Source organism: Rhipicephalus microplus, chromosome X, assembly GCF_043290135.1.
Source record: "Rhipicephalus microplus isolate Deutch F79 chromosome X, USDA_Rmic, whole genome shotgun sequence".
Classification (NCBI taxonomy): domain Eukaryota; kingdom Metazoa; phylum Arthropoda; class Arachnida; order Ixodida; family Ixodidae; genus Rhipicephalus; species Rhipicephalus microplus.
In genome coordinates this window covers 475,379,607-475,398,549 of record NC_134710.1, presented here as the reverse complement: position 1 = coordinate 475,398,549, position 18,943 = coordinate 475,379,607, and the positions used below count along the sequence as shown (strand labels likewise).

General features: G+C 44.1%; 1 protein-coding gene across 3 annotated transcripts in view; it reads right to left on the bottom strand.

Annotated features, from left to right (window-relative positions):
• HtrA2 (HTRA2-related serine protease) overlaps positions 1 to 17,857 on the bottom strand; it is a 123,494-nt gene extending 105,637 nt beyond the window's left edge. Inside the window, exons 1-2 of one of the 3 annotated variants that reach the window (XM_075880861.1) lie at positions 17,550 to 17,857; positions 6,227 to 6,458 (exon numbers count right to left, since the gene is read on the bottom strand). In XM_075880861.1, coding sequence (XP_075736976.1) covers positions 6,227 to 6,458; positions 17,550 to 17,790 — 473 coding nt within the window. In that variant the 5' untranslated portion in view covers positions 17,791 to 17,857. The remainder of the gene's footprint in view (positions 1 to 6,226; positions 6,459 to 17,549) is intronic. The other 2 variants (XM_037413036.2, XM_037413035.2) reach the window with 2 other exon arrangements.
• Positions 17,858 to 18,943: the final 1,086 nt, after the last annotated feature.

The following is an 18,943-nucleotide window of genomic DNA, read 5'->3' as shown; positions in this document are numbered from 1 at the left end:
AGGCTTTATTTTACGAGTATGAGGCCTGGTAGGTTACAGCTGATTACTCACGCTAGCACACAGGTATGCCACGAGGAGCACATCTTTTGACAGTTTGTTTATTTCAAAGCAGTTAATAGGAAGATTATTCTCGAATTGGGATTGGCAGTTTTGGCGAAAGTTCAGACAAACCTTCCGATTGCTGCTTTGTGTTGTGATACTACTTAAGAAAGGTTGTTTTGGAGAATTTGTAGGACTCGATGCATCTCAGGGCGGGCAGGGCGCTTTCCCGTGCCTGTGGTGGTGTGTATAAATGCTTTTCCCAGAAGAGAGCCACAAGGAACGAGCGGGAAAGAGTCCTTGGCTGGGCGTCATCGACAGTGGCCTGGAAGGCGGCACCACACTACGACACTTCGGGCAACCTGTGCAGCTGGTCACCCTAAAGTCGAATCTCCCACCGGCGGACGAGCTGTTGTGAATGGCGCCAGAGCTGACAAAGGAGCGGCGCTCTTTGGATCTTCAAACAAGTAGCCAACCGGCCGGCTGCCTATGACCGCCAGGCATTATCTCCCCTAGCCGGAGGGTGAGAGATCATGTTGCCACGACGCCATAAGCCGTTTGAGAGGGGACAACAAATACAGCATCTTCCTTGGAAGAGACCGCGGTGGCCGCCGCAAATCACCTCACTAATTAAGCGAGCAGTTCGGCAGACCCTTTGATGTATGCTGTCATGAGCTTGGGACCCCTCGACCAGCGGCACACACACGACGAGGAGGAGCCCCGCTGGCGCCACCTTGGATTGCAGTGATCATGGCTCAATATTGGGCGTTCACGTGGGCCGTGCATGCTCGTCTCCCTCGCCAGTTGTGTGTGATACGTGATTGGACCATCTGAACGTGTTCCCTGATCTAAGGATATGGGGAGCACATACCCTTTATAATGAGCCACCCGCTCATTCGAAGGAGCGCCATGTAGAGGAATGCCAGATTCGAAAGCTCGCCATGTAAGAAAGAGCTCGTCATGTACGAGAGCTCATCTTTTATATAATGTAAATAAACCCTCTTCAAGTCTTTCTTCCTCCTGCCTCGACAACTTCATCCCGCACCTTCGGTGCCTGCAAACCCCGGTCGCAACACTACCCAGTAACCAATGTGACTGAGTGTTTTGCTTCCGAGGCAACCGATAATGCCGAAGTACCTCTCCGGTGTGTCGACATAAATCCAACGCTTTTTGACGAAAACAAACGAAAGCTTAACGACCTGTTGATAGAATTCCATGCCTGTTTTGCACGTTCATTGAGAATCCATCAGACATTGATTATCAAACACCGCATTAACCCCTACGGCGACGCGCATACGGCAACACCCTTACCGCATTTCACCAACTGAAGGACGCGTGATTCAAAAGCAAGTGAAGGAAACGCTTCAAGACGGTGTAATACAGCCATCAAGCAGCCCTTGGTCATCACCAGTGGTCCTTGTAAAGAAGAAGGATGGTACACTTTGCTTTTGTGTCGATTAAAGGAAGCTGTATAACGTCACAAAGAAAGACGTGTACCCGTTGCCTCGAGTGGATGATTTTCTTGACAGGCTGAGGTGAGCAAAGTACTTTTCCTCAATCGACCTCAAAAGTGATTACTGGCAAATTGAAGTCGATGAACGTGACCAGGAAAAAACTGCTTTTGTAACTCCTGACGGTCTGTATGAATTCCGAGTGCTTCCATTCGGTCTCTGTTCCCCTCGAGCCACATTCCAACGAATGATGGATACCGTTCTCGCTGACCTCAAGTGGAAAAGTGGAAAAGTTGCCTCGTCTATCTAGATGATCTCGTTGTCTTTTCAAGAATGTTTGACGAGTAGCTTCGTCGCCTTCGGAGTGTTCTTGAAGGTACACGATCCGCTAACCTTACCCTCAAGCCTGAGAAGTGCCATTTCGGCTACAAAGAACTGAAGTTCCTGGGTCACGTTGTGAGTGCTGCAGGTGTTCAGCCCGATCTTCCAGCTCCGACAGACAAGAAAAGTCTTCGACGATTTTTGGGGCTCTGCACATACTATCGCCGCTTTATTGAAAACTTCTCGAAGATTGCGGAGCCACTCATCAGACTTATGCGTGACGACACCCCATTTCTGTGGACTGACGAACAAGCGACTGCCTTTGCGGAACTGCAACATCGATTGTCTTCCCCTTCTGTACTTGGTCATTTCGATGAGGACGCTGACACAGAGGTGCGCACTGACGCAAGCAACATTGATCTCGGAGCTATCTTGGTGCAAACACAAGATGGAACCGAACGTGCGATTGCCTATGCGAGCCGCACTCTATCACGCGCCGAAACCAACTATTCAACGTCAGAGAAGGAATGTCTCGCGGTAATCTGGGCAATTACAAAGTTCAGGCCTTAACCCTATGGGCGCTCATTTAAAGTTGTGACTGATCATCACGCTTTATGTTGGTTGGCTAGCCTCTGAGACCCCTCTGGGCGATTAGCACGATGGAGTCTGCGACTTCAGGAGTTCGATGTCACCATCGTATAAAAGTCGGGTAAAAAGCATGAAGACGCCGACACGCTATCACGAGCACCTCTGGAATCTGACCATACAGCTGTAGAAGATGACAGTGCCTTCCTGAAGACTCTCCGTGGGGCGGACCTCCTCAGTAAGCAACGAGCAGACCCCGACTTAGGGCCCATCATCGATCATTTAGAAGGCAGCACCGCGTCTGTTCCTCATCCGCTTTCCCGTACATTGCCATCATTTTGCTTACAACATGGCATATTATACAACAAAAACACCAATGTCGGCAGCAGATCTTATGTTCTAGTCGTTCCTCAAGACCTTCGTGATGACATCCTATTAGCCTGCCACGATGAGCCGACATCCGACCATCTGGAATACTCACGGACGCTCGACCGGGTACAACAGCTATGTTTTTCGCCAAAACTCGCAGCTTGTGTCAAACGCTGGGTGAAACGATACCGCGAATGTCAGCGTCGCAAGTCACCACCTGTAAAACCTGCAGGCCTCCTACAACCCATCGACCCACCGCGTACGCCGTTTGGCCAAGTTGGGATGGACCTCCTTGGACCGTTTCTTTTGTCTCACTCTGAAAACAAGTGGATCATCGTCGCAACTGATTACTTGATGCGTTACGCTGAACCGAAGGCACTGCCACGCGCTACAGCATCTGAAGTCACCCAGTTTTTCATGGACCACACAGTGCTTCGTCACGGCGCCTCGTCATTCATCATCACTGAACGAGCATTTACGGCAAAACTGTTGGGCGACATCTTCAAGCTCAGTTACACGAATCACCGTAAGACAACCGCATACCACCCCCCGAGTAACGGCTTCACAAAAAGGCTAAACAAAACGCTGGCGGACTAGATTTCTACGTACGTGAATGTGCAGCATAAAACGTGGGATGAGATCCTGCCGTGCGTAACCTTTCCGTACAACACCGCAACTCAGGAAATGACAAGGTTCGCACCTTTCCGCCTCGTTTACAGTCGAGACGTGCAAACCATGCTAGACGCCATGATTCCTTGTGACATCGACCAGCACAAGCTGCTAACTCCTGATGTCGAGGATTACATTCAGCATGCAGAGGAAGCACGTCAACTAGCTCGCGTGCACATAAGATTGCAGCAATGTAAAGACTCCCGAAGGTATAATATCCACCATCGACCAGTCACCTATCAACCTGGAGACCAAGTGTGGGTTTGGACTCCTGTTAGACGGCGAGAAACTCCTGAGCAAGTACTTCGGAACCTACAAAGTATTACGGCGGTTGAACGAGGTCAACTATGAAGTTATTCCAGACGGAGGCTCGGCAACGACCCAGCGCCACTCACCACGAACAAAGATTGTGCATGACGTCCGCCTAAAACCTTATTTTACGCGGTAATACTCGTCTTATTGTGCCCGGGCAGCAAACATTTTCTTTTTTTATGTTGTCCGTAAGGTCTCGAACGAACTTTGAACTGTGTAATTGTTTTTTTTTTCTTATGACCAACCACAGACATTTTTTTTGCACCTGCATGTGCCCTGTGCACTATAACTATCGTTTCTCCCTTTCTTTTTATTCCCTTATTGGCCCTGCTGTCCCCTTGTGTATGAGCATCGAGTCAATGCTCTAATGGGAGGAGGAATAATGCCACCTAGAGTTGTGAGCCGGCAAGCCCTAGCGAGTCGAAAAGGGCAAAGAGAACGAAGAAGTGTGTGCTAGCGCTTCGTTTAAATATACACGCTCGTGTCTCTCTTCCCCGCTGTTCCTGTCTTGTCTTTACGGCTCTTGGTGCATGACAATATTGTCGCCACAACGAACACTTTTTCTTTTGCTGTCCTGCTTCAACGAAACTTCACGATGCGATTCCAGGCTCAGATATTTATTGCTGTACAGGAAACCCTATCTTTAACATTTTGGAGCATTATCAGAACCTTAATGTACGTCGATGAAGTCTAAAACACGTGTTGGCACCACCAGAAACCGCCGCTGTTCAGCAAGCATGGGCGCGGCCATTGCTCAATAGCGATGGCAATGAGACTGTCCCGCCTTTGCCACTAGCTTTCTTTTCAGCCGCAGATGATCCGAAGCTGAAGCTCAGTCGCTCAGTTCATAATTTCACGCAGCTGTGCGAAACGATGCCTTTTTCGATGCCAATGCGTATCAATTCGTTTGTGCTTGGCCATTGTGTAACTAATCAGAGCAGCTGTTCGCCCACATTATCAACAAAATTAGCTAGCCGCGAGTGATGAATGATAAGAATGGCATAGAATAAAGGCAAAAGTTACCGCTGCACGATACCCTGCCTCCATCTCGGCATTGTCGGATACACTTTGACGGCGGACAGCTTCTGGTGTTTATGTGTTAATGCAGCTGTTTGGTTTGTTCACGAAAGTGGTTATAGGCCTTGTTTCAGCATGCTTTTCACCATGGCCTTGCTATGAATGTGTGAGAATCACGTCGTGATGCTGCTGGGAAAGAATAGGAAGCAGTGGACACTTTTTAAATTTTGAGAATAAACGTTCCCTTGTTTTGCTAGCTCAGATCAGCTATATTTTTTCGACTTCACAACAATGAAATTTTTGCTTCAAGGAATTTTTTTCCGTGCCCCGTCAGTTTCGTTATAGCGGAGTTCGACTGTAGTATCAAATTTCTATAGCACAAGTAAGGGCATCCGTGCACCATATAAAGTGACCCTTTCAACATAACATAAAGACCAAGGAGCTAAAACGAAAAGTTCACAGGTGCCTGAGAAATAGTAGGCCAAGGTATATCACCGAAACTAACACATTAACAAGGAGCAATGTGGAAGTCCCCATGCCAGTATTTGGCTTCAGCAACTTTTTTTGTGTTTTCTTGATATGATAGAAAGCTGAGAGTAGTCTCAAACACGCATTGCCACATGCGGCTGGTTGACTTTTTCACTTGCAACCTGCGACGCGCACGTGAAACTGTTGGACCCATATTTTAATGACCTTGTGACTGTTTGTGACATTGCTACAAAGTGCCTACATCACTTTCTCGCCTACCATGATTAATAATGCTTTGTGCACGTTATACAGAAATGACTGGTATTATATGTATGTTTATTTCTTTTTTTCATAAGGCATCTAATGCGGTCACCCCGTCTTGTAACATAAACGAGAAACAATAATTCTATACTTCAAGATCAGTATCACTATGTTTTTTGGAGTTTTGGGACGTAATTGAGAACTGACCGAATATATGCCATATGGGAAATCCTAGCCTATGAAACTGCAATGTTAGCTAACATTTTTTCCAATGTCATATTTTTTACAATGCTGGGATATTGCTGTTTCCAATGGCCATGTAACAGCTAGAGTGATTCTTTTTGCTTTGAGGCTTATCCATAATTTCAAATAACTAAACAACGATGCCTTACAACCAAAATGGCTAATTGCTTTGTGCAATGTCTACAATGATGTAACCACATACATAGACTACGTCTGGGACCGGTGGCACTTATCATTAATTTGTCTTCAATCCTTCAAGCAATGTTCAGCTTTTTGCTGAATACAAGACTGAACAATTTTATATGGCAGTGGTCCTCATCACCATCCCATAATGAGCCTGCTTCCTCTTTCGTCACTCGAGGAGACATACATCACGAGAGTACCAAAGGAAACAGGTGCTGAAAATTTACCGACATCGATGCCACTGCCTTATCATCCCTCCCGTGCCCCTTCTATATTTTCTGTATCCTCAAATTGGGCAAAACTCTTGCCTGCCCAGGATTTCAATGTAGACAACTGCAGGTGCTGTCTTCTCCACAGCATCAGCGATGAAGTTGAACCGGGAGGATGGTGGTGGAATTGTCGAGGCAGAGGCAATGGGCAGCCACATTGCACGCTGTTTCCAGAGCAAGTAAGCCGAGAACAGGGCACCTGCTCCGACTGCATAGCGGTTTATGCGATTCCTGCCAGCGCATAATTGTAGGCTGCTGAGCTGACTGGAACCTGTGCAGTTCAGAAAACACCCCACAGGCCATTAAAGCAGGAAACCCTAACGCGAGCAACTCAGAGTGCTTTCTAAACACTTATGTTACTTGCGCCTAAATATTTACCACCAGTTCATCCTCAACATGGTTGCATTACTAATGCCAGATGAATCCCATAATATTGGCAAACCTCAGGAGAGTGCCCAAGATAAATATCTTAGGCAACTGAGTGCAGGGGAACAACGCTGAAATCGGGGTCAGGGCTACCAAGGCCAAAACACATCAGTACATGAATGCACATGAAATGGCTCATGGTCCACCATGCTTGCCCACTCAGGGCTTCTCAGAAGATATTTCGAAAGCCCATACGACTAATTTGCATGCCAAGTTTGCTACCCTCATGGCACTTTTCGTAACCTTGAGGCACTACCAAAATTTGATAAATAATGATCAGTCGTTTGAACTCAGTCTTTTCACAAATTAGCACTTCCGATGCTGCCTTACCAGCACCTAATAATAATAAATGTAGGGGTTTAACATCCCAAAACCACCATATGATTATGAGACGTGCCGCACTAGAGGGCTCTGAAAATTTCGACCACCAGAGGTTCTTTAACGTGCACCTAAATCTAAGCACACAGGCCTTGAGCATTTTTCACCTCCATCGAAAATGCAGGCGCCACAGCCGGGACTCGATCCCAGGACCTGCGAGTCAGCAGCCGAGTACTTCAGTCCCTAGACCACAATGGCGAATTTACCAGCACCTGCCAATGGGATCGAACTGCAGGCAATGTTACCTGCAACAACTCTGCTTCTTGAAAAAAAAATCCATTAGGTTGTGCGAAACACTTTCATTGAAAGCAGAGGATTAGAAGCTCATACGGTATTTTAGGCTCTAAAGGAGCCCTAGAACATTTCTCCAAGCAATTGTTGAATGCTTTTATCAAAGAAGCTTATGGCCTCATGTGTCAACAACTGCAAAACCTTATGGAATCTACCAAGTACAAGCAGATTTACAGAAATTTCTTGCACGCTTCAACTGCTTCCTCTCTCCATTTATACCAGTGAGCACACTGGAGGCTACACAGTAAGTGGGACGACACGGGGAAGAGAATAGGCGTCCCTTAATCAGCCCCCCTCGATCTTTTTTTTTCTTCAAACCCGTGGCATACCTCAAGTTTTATCACGAGCGTGCGCGCTGGCATATGGTGGCATCCTGCAGGAGCCACAGTGACTAATTATGCAGCTCAGGATATCAGCCAATGGCCACTAAGCGCAGTCAAGTGGCTTTATCGCATAATTTGTCGAGGGAGTGATTTATTGCCCCCTTTGAAAACCAACATTACAGTCACGGTTCTGCGCTGCACTACAATGTTTAGCTATCATGTTCTCAGGAGCCTTGACAACCGATTGGCAGCATTTTCTGACTATGCTGAAAAGGTGTTGCAAGGCCTCTTTAAGCCAAGCAGTACGAGGTGAATCAATGTTTTTATGTAAATTGAGCAGCTGTGCACATATCGGGGGTTTCACGGCACCTCAACTACACTAGCTCATGGACCAATGTGGGCGCTCACATTAAAACAGAGATGTCAGTTTTATTGGAACAGAAAACACGCTAGAGTGCAATGGTACCAAGCAAGGTTGTTTAATGGTTATGCTGCTCGAATGCTAACCCAAAGGTCATGAGATCAAATCCCAGCCACAGCGGCTGCACTTTGACAGAGCCAAGATGCTAGAAGCTGATGCGCATCAGATTTAGGTGCATGTTACACAACACCAAGGGGTCAAAATTTCCGGACCCCTTCACTACGGTGCACATCATGATCACATATATGTTCGTAAAATAACAGCGCAAAAAATTACGGATGAACACACAGACTAAAAGAGCTGACTTCCAAATGATTTAATTATGCAGGAACACGCAACGCATAGCACTGACCCATCACAAGAAACAAAATCACAGCTTGAGCAGAAACCTCTTTTCTTTAAAAAGAAGAGCTATCGAAGGGGTGTTAACGCATTGATCCCCAAGCTTATCAGTTAACTCTTTCATTACCGTGTGAAAATGGCTTTTTTTCATATGTCTCGGGGAAGATAGTTTTTGCCAGTTTGAAAAGTTCTCCAGCATGCATTGGAGCATACCAAATTTTGCACAATAAAATGCTCTTTTCAAAAATATATGTTTTCGGGCAACACAAATATTTTGGAATGAATAAAAATGTGAAAAGTGAGAAATTTTTCGTTTTCAGCTAGTAAACAGTGCAATAAAAACACTATATATACAAAAATATTCAAAACAAAGAAAATTCAGTATATTTTGAAGATAAATGACACAGGAACAGTATAAATGATTGATTGACATGTGGGGTTCAATGACCCAAAACCACCATATGAATGTGAGAGACACCGTAGTGGAGGGCTCCGGAAATTTCAACCACCTGGGGTACTTTAACGTGCACTCAAATCTGAGCACACGGGCCTACAAGATTTCAGGAACAGTATAAAATAAATAAATTTAGTACGAAATGTTTCTATTCACATAGACAAAGAAAATCAGAATCAAGGTGCTGCTTCGTTGCTTGTGCCATGCATTGAAGTATTGCTTGGTTTTTCATGAGACACAAGTGAACCCGTACATTTTTCTCAGTAAATTTTTTTTTCTTGGTGATAACAACCTGCAGGTGTTCCACTATAGATGAATGCCCATGATAAGAATAATCCCTCTATAAATCAGACATGCTATGAACTTTGCTATTTTGTCTAGTTAAAAGAGCCATTTCACTTCGTGTAGACTGGCGTTCCAATGTATGTATCCAAACATGATTTTTTGCATTTTTGCACATCGTATTAAAGAAAACGACAATATCGCGTGAAGTCCTAAAACCTTTCGCCTTGCTCCGTAGTCAGGGCTGAGATGTCCTCCGGTCGCCTTCTTGTCGCGAGGAGCTCTACAGCCTAAGCCAGCACACCGCGCCCCAGCAACGTGGGGACCTCGCACCATAACCAGAGTACCTATAGGATTGTCCACAACGGTCAATAGCTACGCACTTACAGCAGAGGAGACAATTTGAGGCTGTAAGCAAAACAAACCCATGAATGGCTGCGGATGTTTCAGACTAACGCAAAACATCGTCGCCATAAAATTTGAAGCTGAGGTGTCGCCATCCTACGACTCTAAGCTCGTGCTCATTCATTTCAGGCGTGCTGCAGGACGGTTTTGAGTGGAGCATTTTTTTTTTTCTGTTTGCAGCGCAGGTGCGCACCCATGCGTGCATGACGCCATGGCGACTAGTGACACTGGATGCAGCCCTGTGTCTGATATAATGATACAAGCAAAATGAAAGCTGCTGGAAACTGGCCGAGAAGGCCACCTGCACACCTTATACATGCGGCGGAGCTTTGGAAATACATTTTTGTAGAATAAATTTTCCCCCGACTTCTAGCAACAGCTCTCAATGGAATAGCTGGCTTAAATTTATGGCAATTATTCTCAACACTGTCAGACTGTGAAGCTGACACCTTAATTTGACACTTGACTAGCAAAGGTTCCTTCGATGACAGAACTTTGATGTTACTGTAGCATAAGCGCGAGGGGCACGCACTTCTGTCAAGTTCGCCAGCCATGAGCATTTTCTCAACACACACACACTGATTTGTGCAATTGTCTGTCAAAAATCACTATATTGCTAAAACAAGCTAATTGATTCTAAAATTTAATTGACTGAGCTAACTACAAGAAAGTGCTGAGTGCACCAGAAACAATTTCAACATGCCAAAATTGATGATCCAAAGTATCCATCAAGGGTGATAGATTTGAATAGTCATGGTAATGAACGAGTTAAGACTGGTTGCATAATATCATGCATGATCTGTTCCCGGTTTTAGAGACGACACTCAACATAAAATAGAACACACCCACAATGATAACAGTGATGACCTAAGGTTGTGTTACTTATATTTTTTCTACATTGTACTTGTTTTCAAATCTAGAATTGAAGCATCTGGCCATCTGGCCTAAGTACAATTTTCCACAGGACAACAGTACACGCTACACAACGTTCACTGAGAACTGGACAAAATCTTGCACTTAGCGGCGTACTGCGACAAAATTTCGCAGCCGAGATAGCCTGTGGGATCAATTCTAGTGAACATGTGTATATCATCTGCAAAATATCAACAGCATATATAGCTTGGTTAGTATTTTACAGGAATGTTTATAAGTATGCGTGTGCGCCATATTGACACCCTCAAAAGTGACCACCTACTTCCCTTACATCACCACGTCAATAAAACAGGTTATGATGACAGCCGACCTTTTTCGTTTGCCACATTTGTTGCAGCAGACTACTCAGGAGTACAAGGCCGAAAGTTTTGTTTGGCTACCCTGCTGTCTCGTTTTCCGTTTGAAAGGGCTTCTTGATGCAGACTGTGCGGAAGGGCATCACAGTTCTGTGCGCTGACGTGGTCAAGCGTTGCACTCGGTAGATGGTGATAGTTACACCCAATGGCTTTTTGTTTTTGGAGGTCTTTCAAACTGGAACTGAGATAGTAGGTAATGAGGAGCCGGTAATTAATTTGTCGTGCACTGCAGCAAATGATGTACCGTGTTGCAAGTAACAGACCCTCTCCAGTGACACATTGGAGCAAAAAAACACAGACCATAATTTCAGCAGTACCCCTTGAACAGTAAATGCTGCAACTTTTTTTGCTTTGCGGATTAATTAGGAAATGAAGGAAAAGGTGCAGGGGGGGGGGGGGGGGGAGGTGTAACAAGTCACGTGAACTTTCGAGCTATTTGTCATTATACAAAGCGTAAAACCTGTTAATCGAAAAAATACAATTTTAAGAGTACACCTAGGCACATGAGAGGCAGTTATTCTTTGTTAACCTCCCCCTCCCCCGCACCTTTCTTTATGTTGCATTGAAGCAATACACAGTCAGTTGTTTAGTCAGTGCTTGTCCTGTTTGTCATTTCCTCATACTTCATCTATTCTCATTTGTGCTGTTTTTACCTTTCACCATGTCACAATCTGTCTGATTTTTTTTTTTTTTTTCCTTCAGCAGGTTGTACGGATATTCACGTGACATCGTATCAGTGCCGACTTTGAGGACTATAAGATGCCGGTTGTCTCTCCATTAAACTTTAGTTTCCGGTTAGTGCCTGATCTGTGTGTTCTTTACTGTGTCTCGTTTTCCTCGTGCCATGCTTCGACATGCGTATAGAGCCTTTTGGAAATAACCTTCATGTGCTCAAGCAAATAAACTTCACAGCCAATGATAAGTGCTTAACACAATATGAAAAAAAAAAAACAAAGCAAAACTTTTGTGTCAGTGCACCTTGAAGAGCTTGTCTGTTAAAGCTTTTGGTCATTGCATGAGGACAAGATTGCGATCGAAGATCCCTTCATGGTTAGAAATCCAGAATCAGTTGTTGAGTGCCTAATCAGACCCAATAAATCCAAATTCACTGCTATCTCGGTAGGCATGAAAGATTTCTACTATTTCTTGCTGCAAGATCTATTTTTAAGTTTGTTGAAGATAGCAATCACCAGGTTGGTGCCATTAGTTCTCAGAAGACTACTATGCTATCTGTTAGCAATTCTTTAGAGCTACTCACTTTTTACATTAACGTGACTTATGTAAGTTGGGCGTAGAGCCATCATGTTCAGAAGCAGGCTGTGCATATGGGTTCCTGCCGAGCGCCCATACTTAGCGATATAGTTCTAGTGACACCAGACAAATGAATTTCTATGTGTTTAAGGAGCACTGATGCACTTGAACTTCATAGAATTGCAGACGATTATTTGGTATTATTTGACACACGCCCGGAACACCGACGGAGCAGAGATTTCGACAATTTTTTAGGAGGTCCTGCATCCATTAGTATTCACGCATGAAATGGTAGCAGACAACACTATCACATTTCTAGACCCTGAACTATTATTTACCGATGAACATACTGGTTGGATATATGAACCGCATGCTAAGCTTTACTTCAGTATGACACAGCGCATTCAAAACTAAGCATAGTTATAATATGTTTCACTAATAACCTTAAAAAATCATGTCCTCACACCAAGACTCAGAGCCTTAAAAGACAAGCCCTTCAAAGGGTTTTCCAATTTTTCGTTAACGTCGATAGTTGAGGGCTTATTCAGAAATTAGCATATGTCTCAGCTGTCAACTTCCAGGGTATCTGCAGAAAAGCACGGTTGTTCTGTACTTGCACTCTCTTTTTCATAATGAAGAAAAAAAAAACTGTGCAATCTAATGTTGCATTTTCGGCAACTTTTCTGCATCAGTTGTCTAAGATATGCAGGGTCACTGATCTGAACTGCAAAACAGTTGCAGCATGTGCTGTAAAGCACAAGATTAAGTTCATCCAGTGCACAGTGTCTGAACGACTGAAGAAAGAACTCCAATTTCTTTACAAGTGAAAAAACTAGGCTTGTGCGAATAGTGAATTTTAGGTTCGATGCGAATTCGAAGCAAATAGTAATTTTGCTCGAATAAATTCGAATAGAATTTGAATAGTATATATAACATACATAGAAAAATTGGCATACTTACTATGATATAACTAGCATGCACAATATTTTTTTTATTGAAATAAGGCCTCTATGCAAATGGCCTTTTTTTGTTGTTGTTGTTCAAAGGAAGTTAAACGAATTGGAGTAGTAGCAGGATTTAACTTTCGGTATGATGCGAGTGTTAACTGTAAAAAATGTGTAACATTTTAAAATTTACTATACTTGAAGCATATAAGAAGTCATAACGAGCTTTTAAGCTTAAGAAAATTATGAATTGATTTGAGAGCAATATGTTCATTTAAAGGGGCCCTGAAACACTTCTTCAAGTAGCCATGAAATGGATTAATAAAAGAAGCTTATTTCCTCAGGAATTCACTGCCACAAAAGTTTTTAGAGTCTATCCAGTGCAAACAGAGCTGCAAAGATTTGTGGCATGCTACAATTGCATTCTCTCTTCTCTCATCCTGACAAAAGCGCTGGAAGCCAAGCAGGAAGGGATGGCACAGCGAAAGAAAATATGTAACATGCACCTCATGACCTTGAAAACTTTTTGTTTTGTTTTTTTCTTCGAATAGCGGCTTTTCAGTGTGATCGCACGCACGTGTGTAGACAAGTTGCGGCGACCCCAGTGATGACCGAGTGCGTTAAGTCCAAATCAGCCAACGGCTGATGCAAGGCTGTGATGAGCGACTTTTGAGCGATCTGCCAAGAGAATAGAGCGATTTTCAGCTGGCTTTGAGAATTTATTGTGAATTTCAGGACGCGTGCTGCGCTATATTTGTTTAGCGTGTTCTCGGTAGCCTCTACTAACGATCGGGAGTGTTTTCTGACTATGCTGAAAAAGTGTTGCAGGGCCCCTTTAAATTTGAAGGGGGACTTTGCGGCAGAGCAAATTTTCTTTGAATGAGTGCTTTCATGGTTTAGCGCTCCAACACTGCAGTGAAACTACCTTTACAGGCTGTTGCATGCGGATTGATGTACAACTATTCGTTCATTGTGAATACTTCGAAATTTTGAAATGCACTACTATCCGTTCTAATATTCAAAGCATTTGAATATTCGCACAAGCCTAGAAAAAACATATATTTTTAGAGGTAAGAAAGAAAGAACACAAAACATCTCAGGGTTAGGACACACCTCCGCTCTCTACAAGATTTTCTCAGCATGTCTTTTCACACAGGCACGCAGCCAGTCCTCTCCTGTCAACGTAACTGCACACCACTCTCACAAGCACACCACACACAGAGTGATTCACTGCTTTTCTTCTGTCAACGCTGCCGTCAAAGCTCGCCCCGCCGAGGCAATATCGGCGGTTGGGTGCAGTCTCACGTTTTCAGACCCCGAGTGCAAGCAGACAAGGAGTTCTGATTCTTTCCTAGCAAAGTGTCTGGACTGTGCACGTGATGTTTAACAAGTATAAATGAGAAGAAAATAAAACTACATCACACCCCACACCCCCCCAAAAAAATGAGCAAGCTCATTTTTTTTTCTTTAGTTGCTGAGTTCGACTGGATACAATTTTACAGGCCGGGTAAATAGTTTACCGTCTGGCAGACCTACAGTGCAGGCTCGCACTAGCCCATCCTGAATGAACAGCACGTCGTAAATAACGGCCTTTTTTCAAACAAGCCGAGGAAGCTTCTCATCACTAATCAAGATCAGGTCTCCTTTGTTGAGTACGATGTTTTCTTTGCCTGCAGAAAGGTGCGCCGGTCTTAGTTGAAGTAAATATTCATACCTCCACCAACGCTAGAAATGGTCAACTGTTCTTTGGCAATGCTTCCATCTTATTATTTCCTTGGCTGAAGTACTTGACGGAGCACTCGGTTGACCGTAAAAAGCGCGAGCAATCTTTTGCCAGTTAGAAAGTGAGTTGGTGTCAAGGACGTTCCTTCATCTGCCGATACGTGCAGGAACGTCAGAAGGCATGAACTAATAACAGCTTCTAGCTCGTTAAGCATGGTCATCAACTCTTCAAAGCTCAAATGTGCATTTCCCAATATGCGCCATAGGCACACTTTGACACTCTTAACTGCACGCTCCTAAAAGCGCCCCCACCAAGCTGCTCGCTCCACAATGCCCTTCCATTGTATCTGGTGATCTGCACAGTAGCTGGTGAAGTCTCCCTTCTTCATTTTATTGAATAAGTAACCAAGGTCTTCAGATGTCTTCTTAAATGTTAGAGCGTTATCAGCGTAGATGACTGACGGCAAACCACGACGCAACGTAAAACGCCGAAAGGCAAGCAGGAATTTATTTGCGGAGAGATCGGAGAATAGCACGAGTAACCATGCAGGTGAGCAATACTATGTATGCCTTTTCTTCATTGCGTTTCCCCTTTGTGAATGAAGGGCCGACAAAATTAATGCCCATAGCGTCAAAACAACTGTCTAGCGCAGTTCTGTGCGCAGGAAGCGGTGCAGTCGGTGCCTTGGCTGTTAGTAATCTCTTCCTTATGCAGCCATTGCAAGTTTGAATGTTTTGCTTTACAACTTCACATGATCACGGAATCCAAAAACTATCTCAAATTTGTGTCATTGAGTCCTGGACACCACCATGCATAACGTGCAGGTTATTGTTGATGATTGTGACTCGGTGGCGCAGCTTGAGGTGCTTTGTTGTTTATATTGAGGGTGCTGAGCCACGCTTGAAGACAACCATTCATGGCTATGACCGCGTTGTCACACCTGACGGCCTTGTTGTACTTGGCTTCAAACTACTCCTCAGGGATCAGCGACTCCAGCTTGTCTTAATCTTGCGCAGCTACTCGTTGCTGGTTTCTAGTCATGGAATCAATGTGGACAGATGGCTTTGTGTCTCGTCGTGAAGTGCAGGCTCAGCCTTATTGATGATGCGAGAGTTGTGGCCACGCGATACATGCCTCTTTGCCAGGAGCTTTTTCAAGTGTAGAATTATTGATGCATCGGTGGGTGACCAAGTCACTGAGTCCAAGTGGTTGAGAAATTCAATTCCTCTGTCAGCTTCGATGTTTCTGTCCCTCTATTTTCGACACCATGTGAACGATTGAAGAAATACAAAACTCCAATTTTTTTTAGAACTGAACAAACTTACATTCATAGATGTAAGAAAGAAAGAAAGAACACGGAGCACCTCAGCATTAGGACAGCCCTCTGCTCTCTACAAGATCTTATGAGCATCTCTTTTCATGCAGGCACACAGTTCATTGGTTCCCGTCAACATGACCGTGCACCACTCCCACAAACACACAACACAGAGCGATGTACTGCTTTTCTTCCGTCAACACTACCGTCAAAGGTCGCCCTGCCGAGGCAATATCGGCGGTGGTAGGGTGCCGTTTCACGGTGTCTGACCCCTAGTTTCCCCAGACGAGGAGTTCTGATGCTTTCCCAGAAAAGCGTCTGAACTTCGCACGTGACGTTCAATAGAAAGGAGTGACAAGAAAATAGAAATACAACACAGTGAACGGTGTATATTATGCACAGTTATGCAGAAAACTGTACGTAGGCCAGACGGGCAGGTGCCTCAATTGTAAATTACCTGAGCCCAACTACAGTGTAGAAAAACATAAGCAAGGCAACCTAGCTTATCATTTTTATCGCTGCAGGTCAAGATGCTTTTCATTAGCTAAAAAAGCTTCGCAATTAAAATTGCATTTCCCACTGGCCCAAGACAGTGCGGATTCAACATAGCTTGAGATGTTATTGAAAACAGCATGATATGAAAAAACAAAACTGGTGTGAATTGTAACAGGAATAACCAACAGTGTAGAAGACATCAGGAATTTGAGTTGGGCCTGATATATGCAAAGGAATAAGTAGGGGTTGCAGAACAACAGATACCGTGAAAATAAATGCACAGCAGAGAATCTCACGGTCTTACGTTTGGAAATCTGCAGGCATAAGACAGAGGTAACTGGTAATCACTAGTAATGACACTTGTTTTGAGATAAACAAGCTTGGAACAATAAAATAAAACACTTTTACTTATTCTTGTCTGAATGATGTGTTTCTAAGACGAATATATTTCCACTCGTTACATTTATTTACAATGGACTCCAAAATATGTTTAGACACTTAAGCGGCTCGGACACTACGATACTTGAGTCAGACTACCAGCTGACGATGAAACGACAGCAAAATGCCTTTGTTCTAGGCTGGAAGGTTCACGTTGAATGTGGTGCGAATGAGGCAAGCGCAAGGCCGGAAAGGCGGAACAGAATCAATGGGCGACCTTCGCTTGTGAAATGTGGTGGTAGTGGTTAGAAGATAAGAAAAGGCACCTAATTTCTGCAATCCGGTCGGGAGCACGGCGCAGTGCCTATGTGAAATGTGTCGCAGTTAGGGCAGCAGCATAGAGAGAGAGAAAGAGAGAAATCAAGCACCAGAATAGAGGCGACACGCGTACAAGTGAATATATGCGCGTTGTAATTTAATTTACGAACATTGGCAATCATATCACTACTTCCTAAACGTCTCTGGCGCGCCAACATTAGCGGGAGCTGTTTTGGTGCTACCAACTAAAAAGTGTGCAGCCGATTAGGTCTGAAAGCAATGTCGCATTACCGCCTTTGGTAACTGATAACACTTTTAGGCCATTACCAGGATGAACGAACTTGTGAGCCAGCTCTGACGACACCTGAGTCCGCAGTGAAACAGCTGGGACACTCCGGCAGAGCAAGGATGGCAGTCGACAAAAGTTGGCAGTGTTGCGCATCATTGTTGTAACGGTACTCCTCACCGACCCGCACAATCTGTCTTGGGTTGTTTTTGCTATGCAAAAATAACGCAGCAGCAGGCAACCAGCCAGACCGAGGTTACATGCGCCCACTACCTTCAACATTGACCCAACTCTGGTATGCACGACAGCCGCACATGGAACTGGAAGCCGCCATAATGGATTGCTTTTTGTCTTGCTCGTGAAAAAAAAAAAAAAAAAAAAAAGCCCGAGCCACGGCTACAGTGGACTGTAAGGGCGCAATGGAGTGAACGAGGAAGCCGCGCCGCATCTCGGCTGATTCTCTGGTGAGTGACAGTAGCGACGGCGCTGTTGTCCCATGGTACTGAAGATCTCAGGAGCGTCTGCATTGGGAGAGCGCGCGCCGTAGCCTGCGAAAGCGTCTAATTGCTCGTTATTAGTGAATTTAATGCATTTCCGAGCCTTTATTAGTGGACTCACCTGCTATGCACCATGGTCCACGAGTGAATATACAGGCACGCCGAAATTGCGTCGATACATTCACTGTCTCAAAAGCCTGCCGGCCCACAAAAAAAAAAAAAAAAAAAGAAATGTCAATCGGAATGTGCATAGATCCGCCTAGCTCCTCACTCAAGCAGCGCTTTGAGCTGCGTTGCATCATAAGTGGCTACTGGCGAACTACAAAGAGAAGAGAAGTATCAAAACTGCGAATAAATCATACGCTCGTTTCGTCGGCAGTCCCTACAATGTGCAGAGAACAATGTTCCTCATATGAGCCTACATGCGCTCGATTGTTTCACGAGAAACCCGTGTATAAGTAACGCTGTTACAACATTTATATCGGTGACGACTCAGTTTTATCATGCCAATTTCGTGGAAGATAACAACTATTGGTTTATGAAACGCTTATTGTATATTGAACATGTTAAAAACAACACACAAACATATTAAAAAGTGCATATTGTATATGTAGCCCGTTTATTAATGTGCGTAAATTTATTGTAACCAGTCCTCATTTTGTGTCAACAGCTTAAATTGTGCTGCTTTCGAAATATTATATTGGCGTAACACCAATGCAAGCGAGAAAACTTATGACGATGTTTTGTATTATATGCGTAGTTCTATTATTAAGTGTCAAAAGTGTAGGCAGGCAGTGGTGCATCTTGTTCTGAGAAATTTACCTTCATTTTATATGCACACACACGCACACTCATTATATATATATATATATATATATATATATATATATATATATATATATATATATATATATATATATATATATATATATATATAT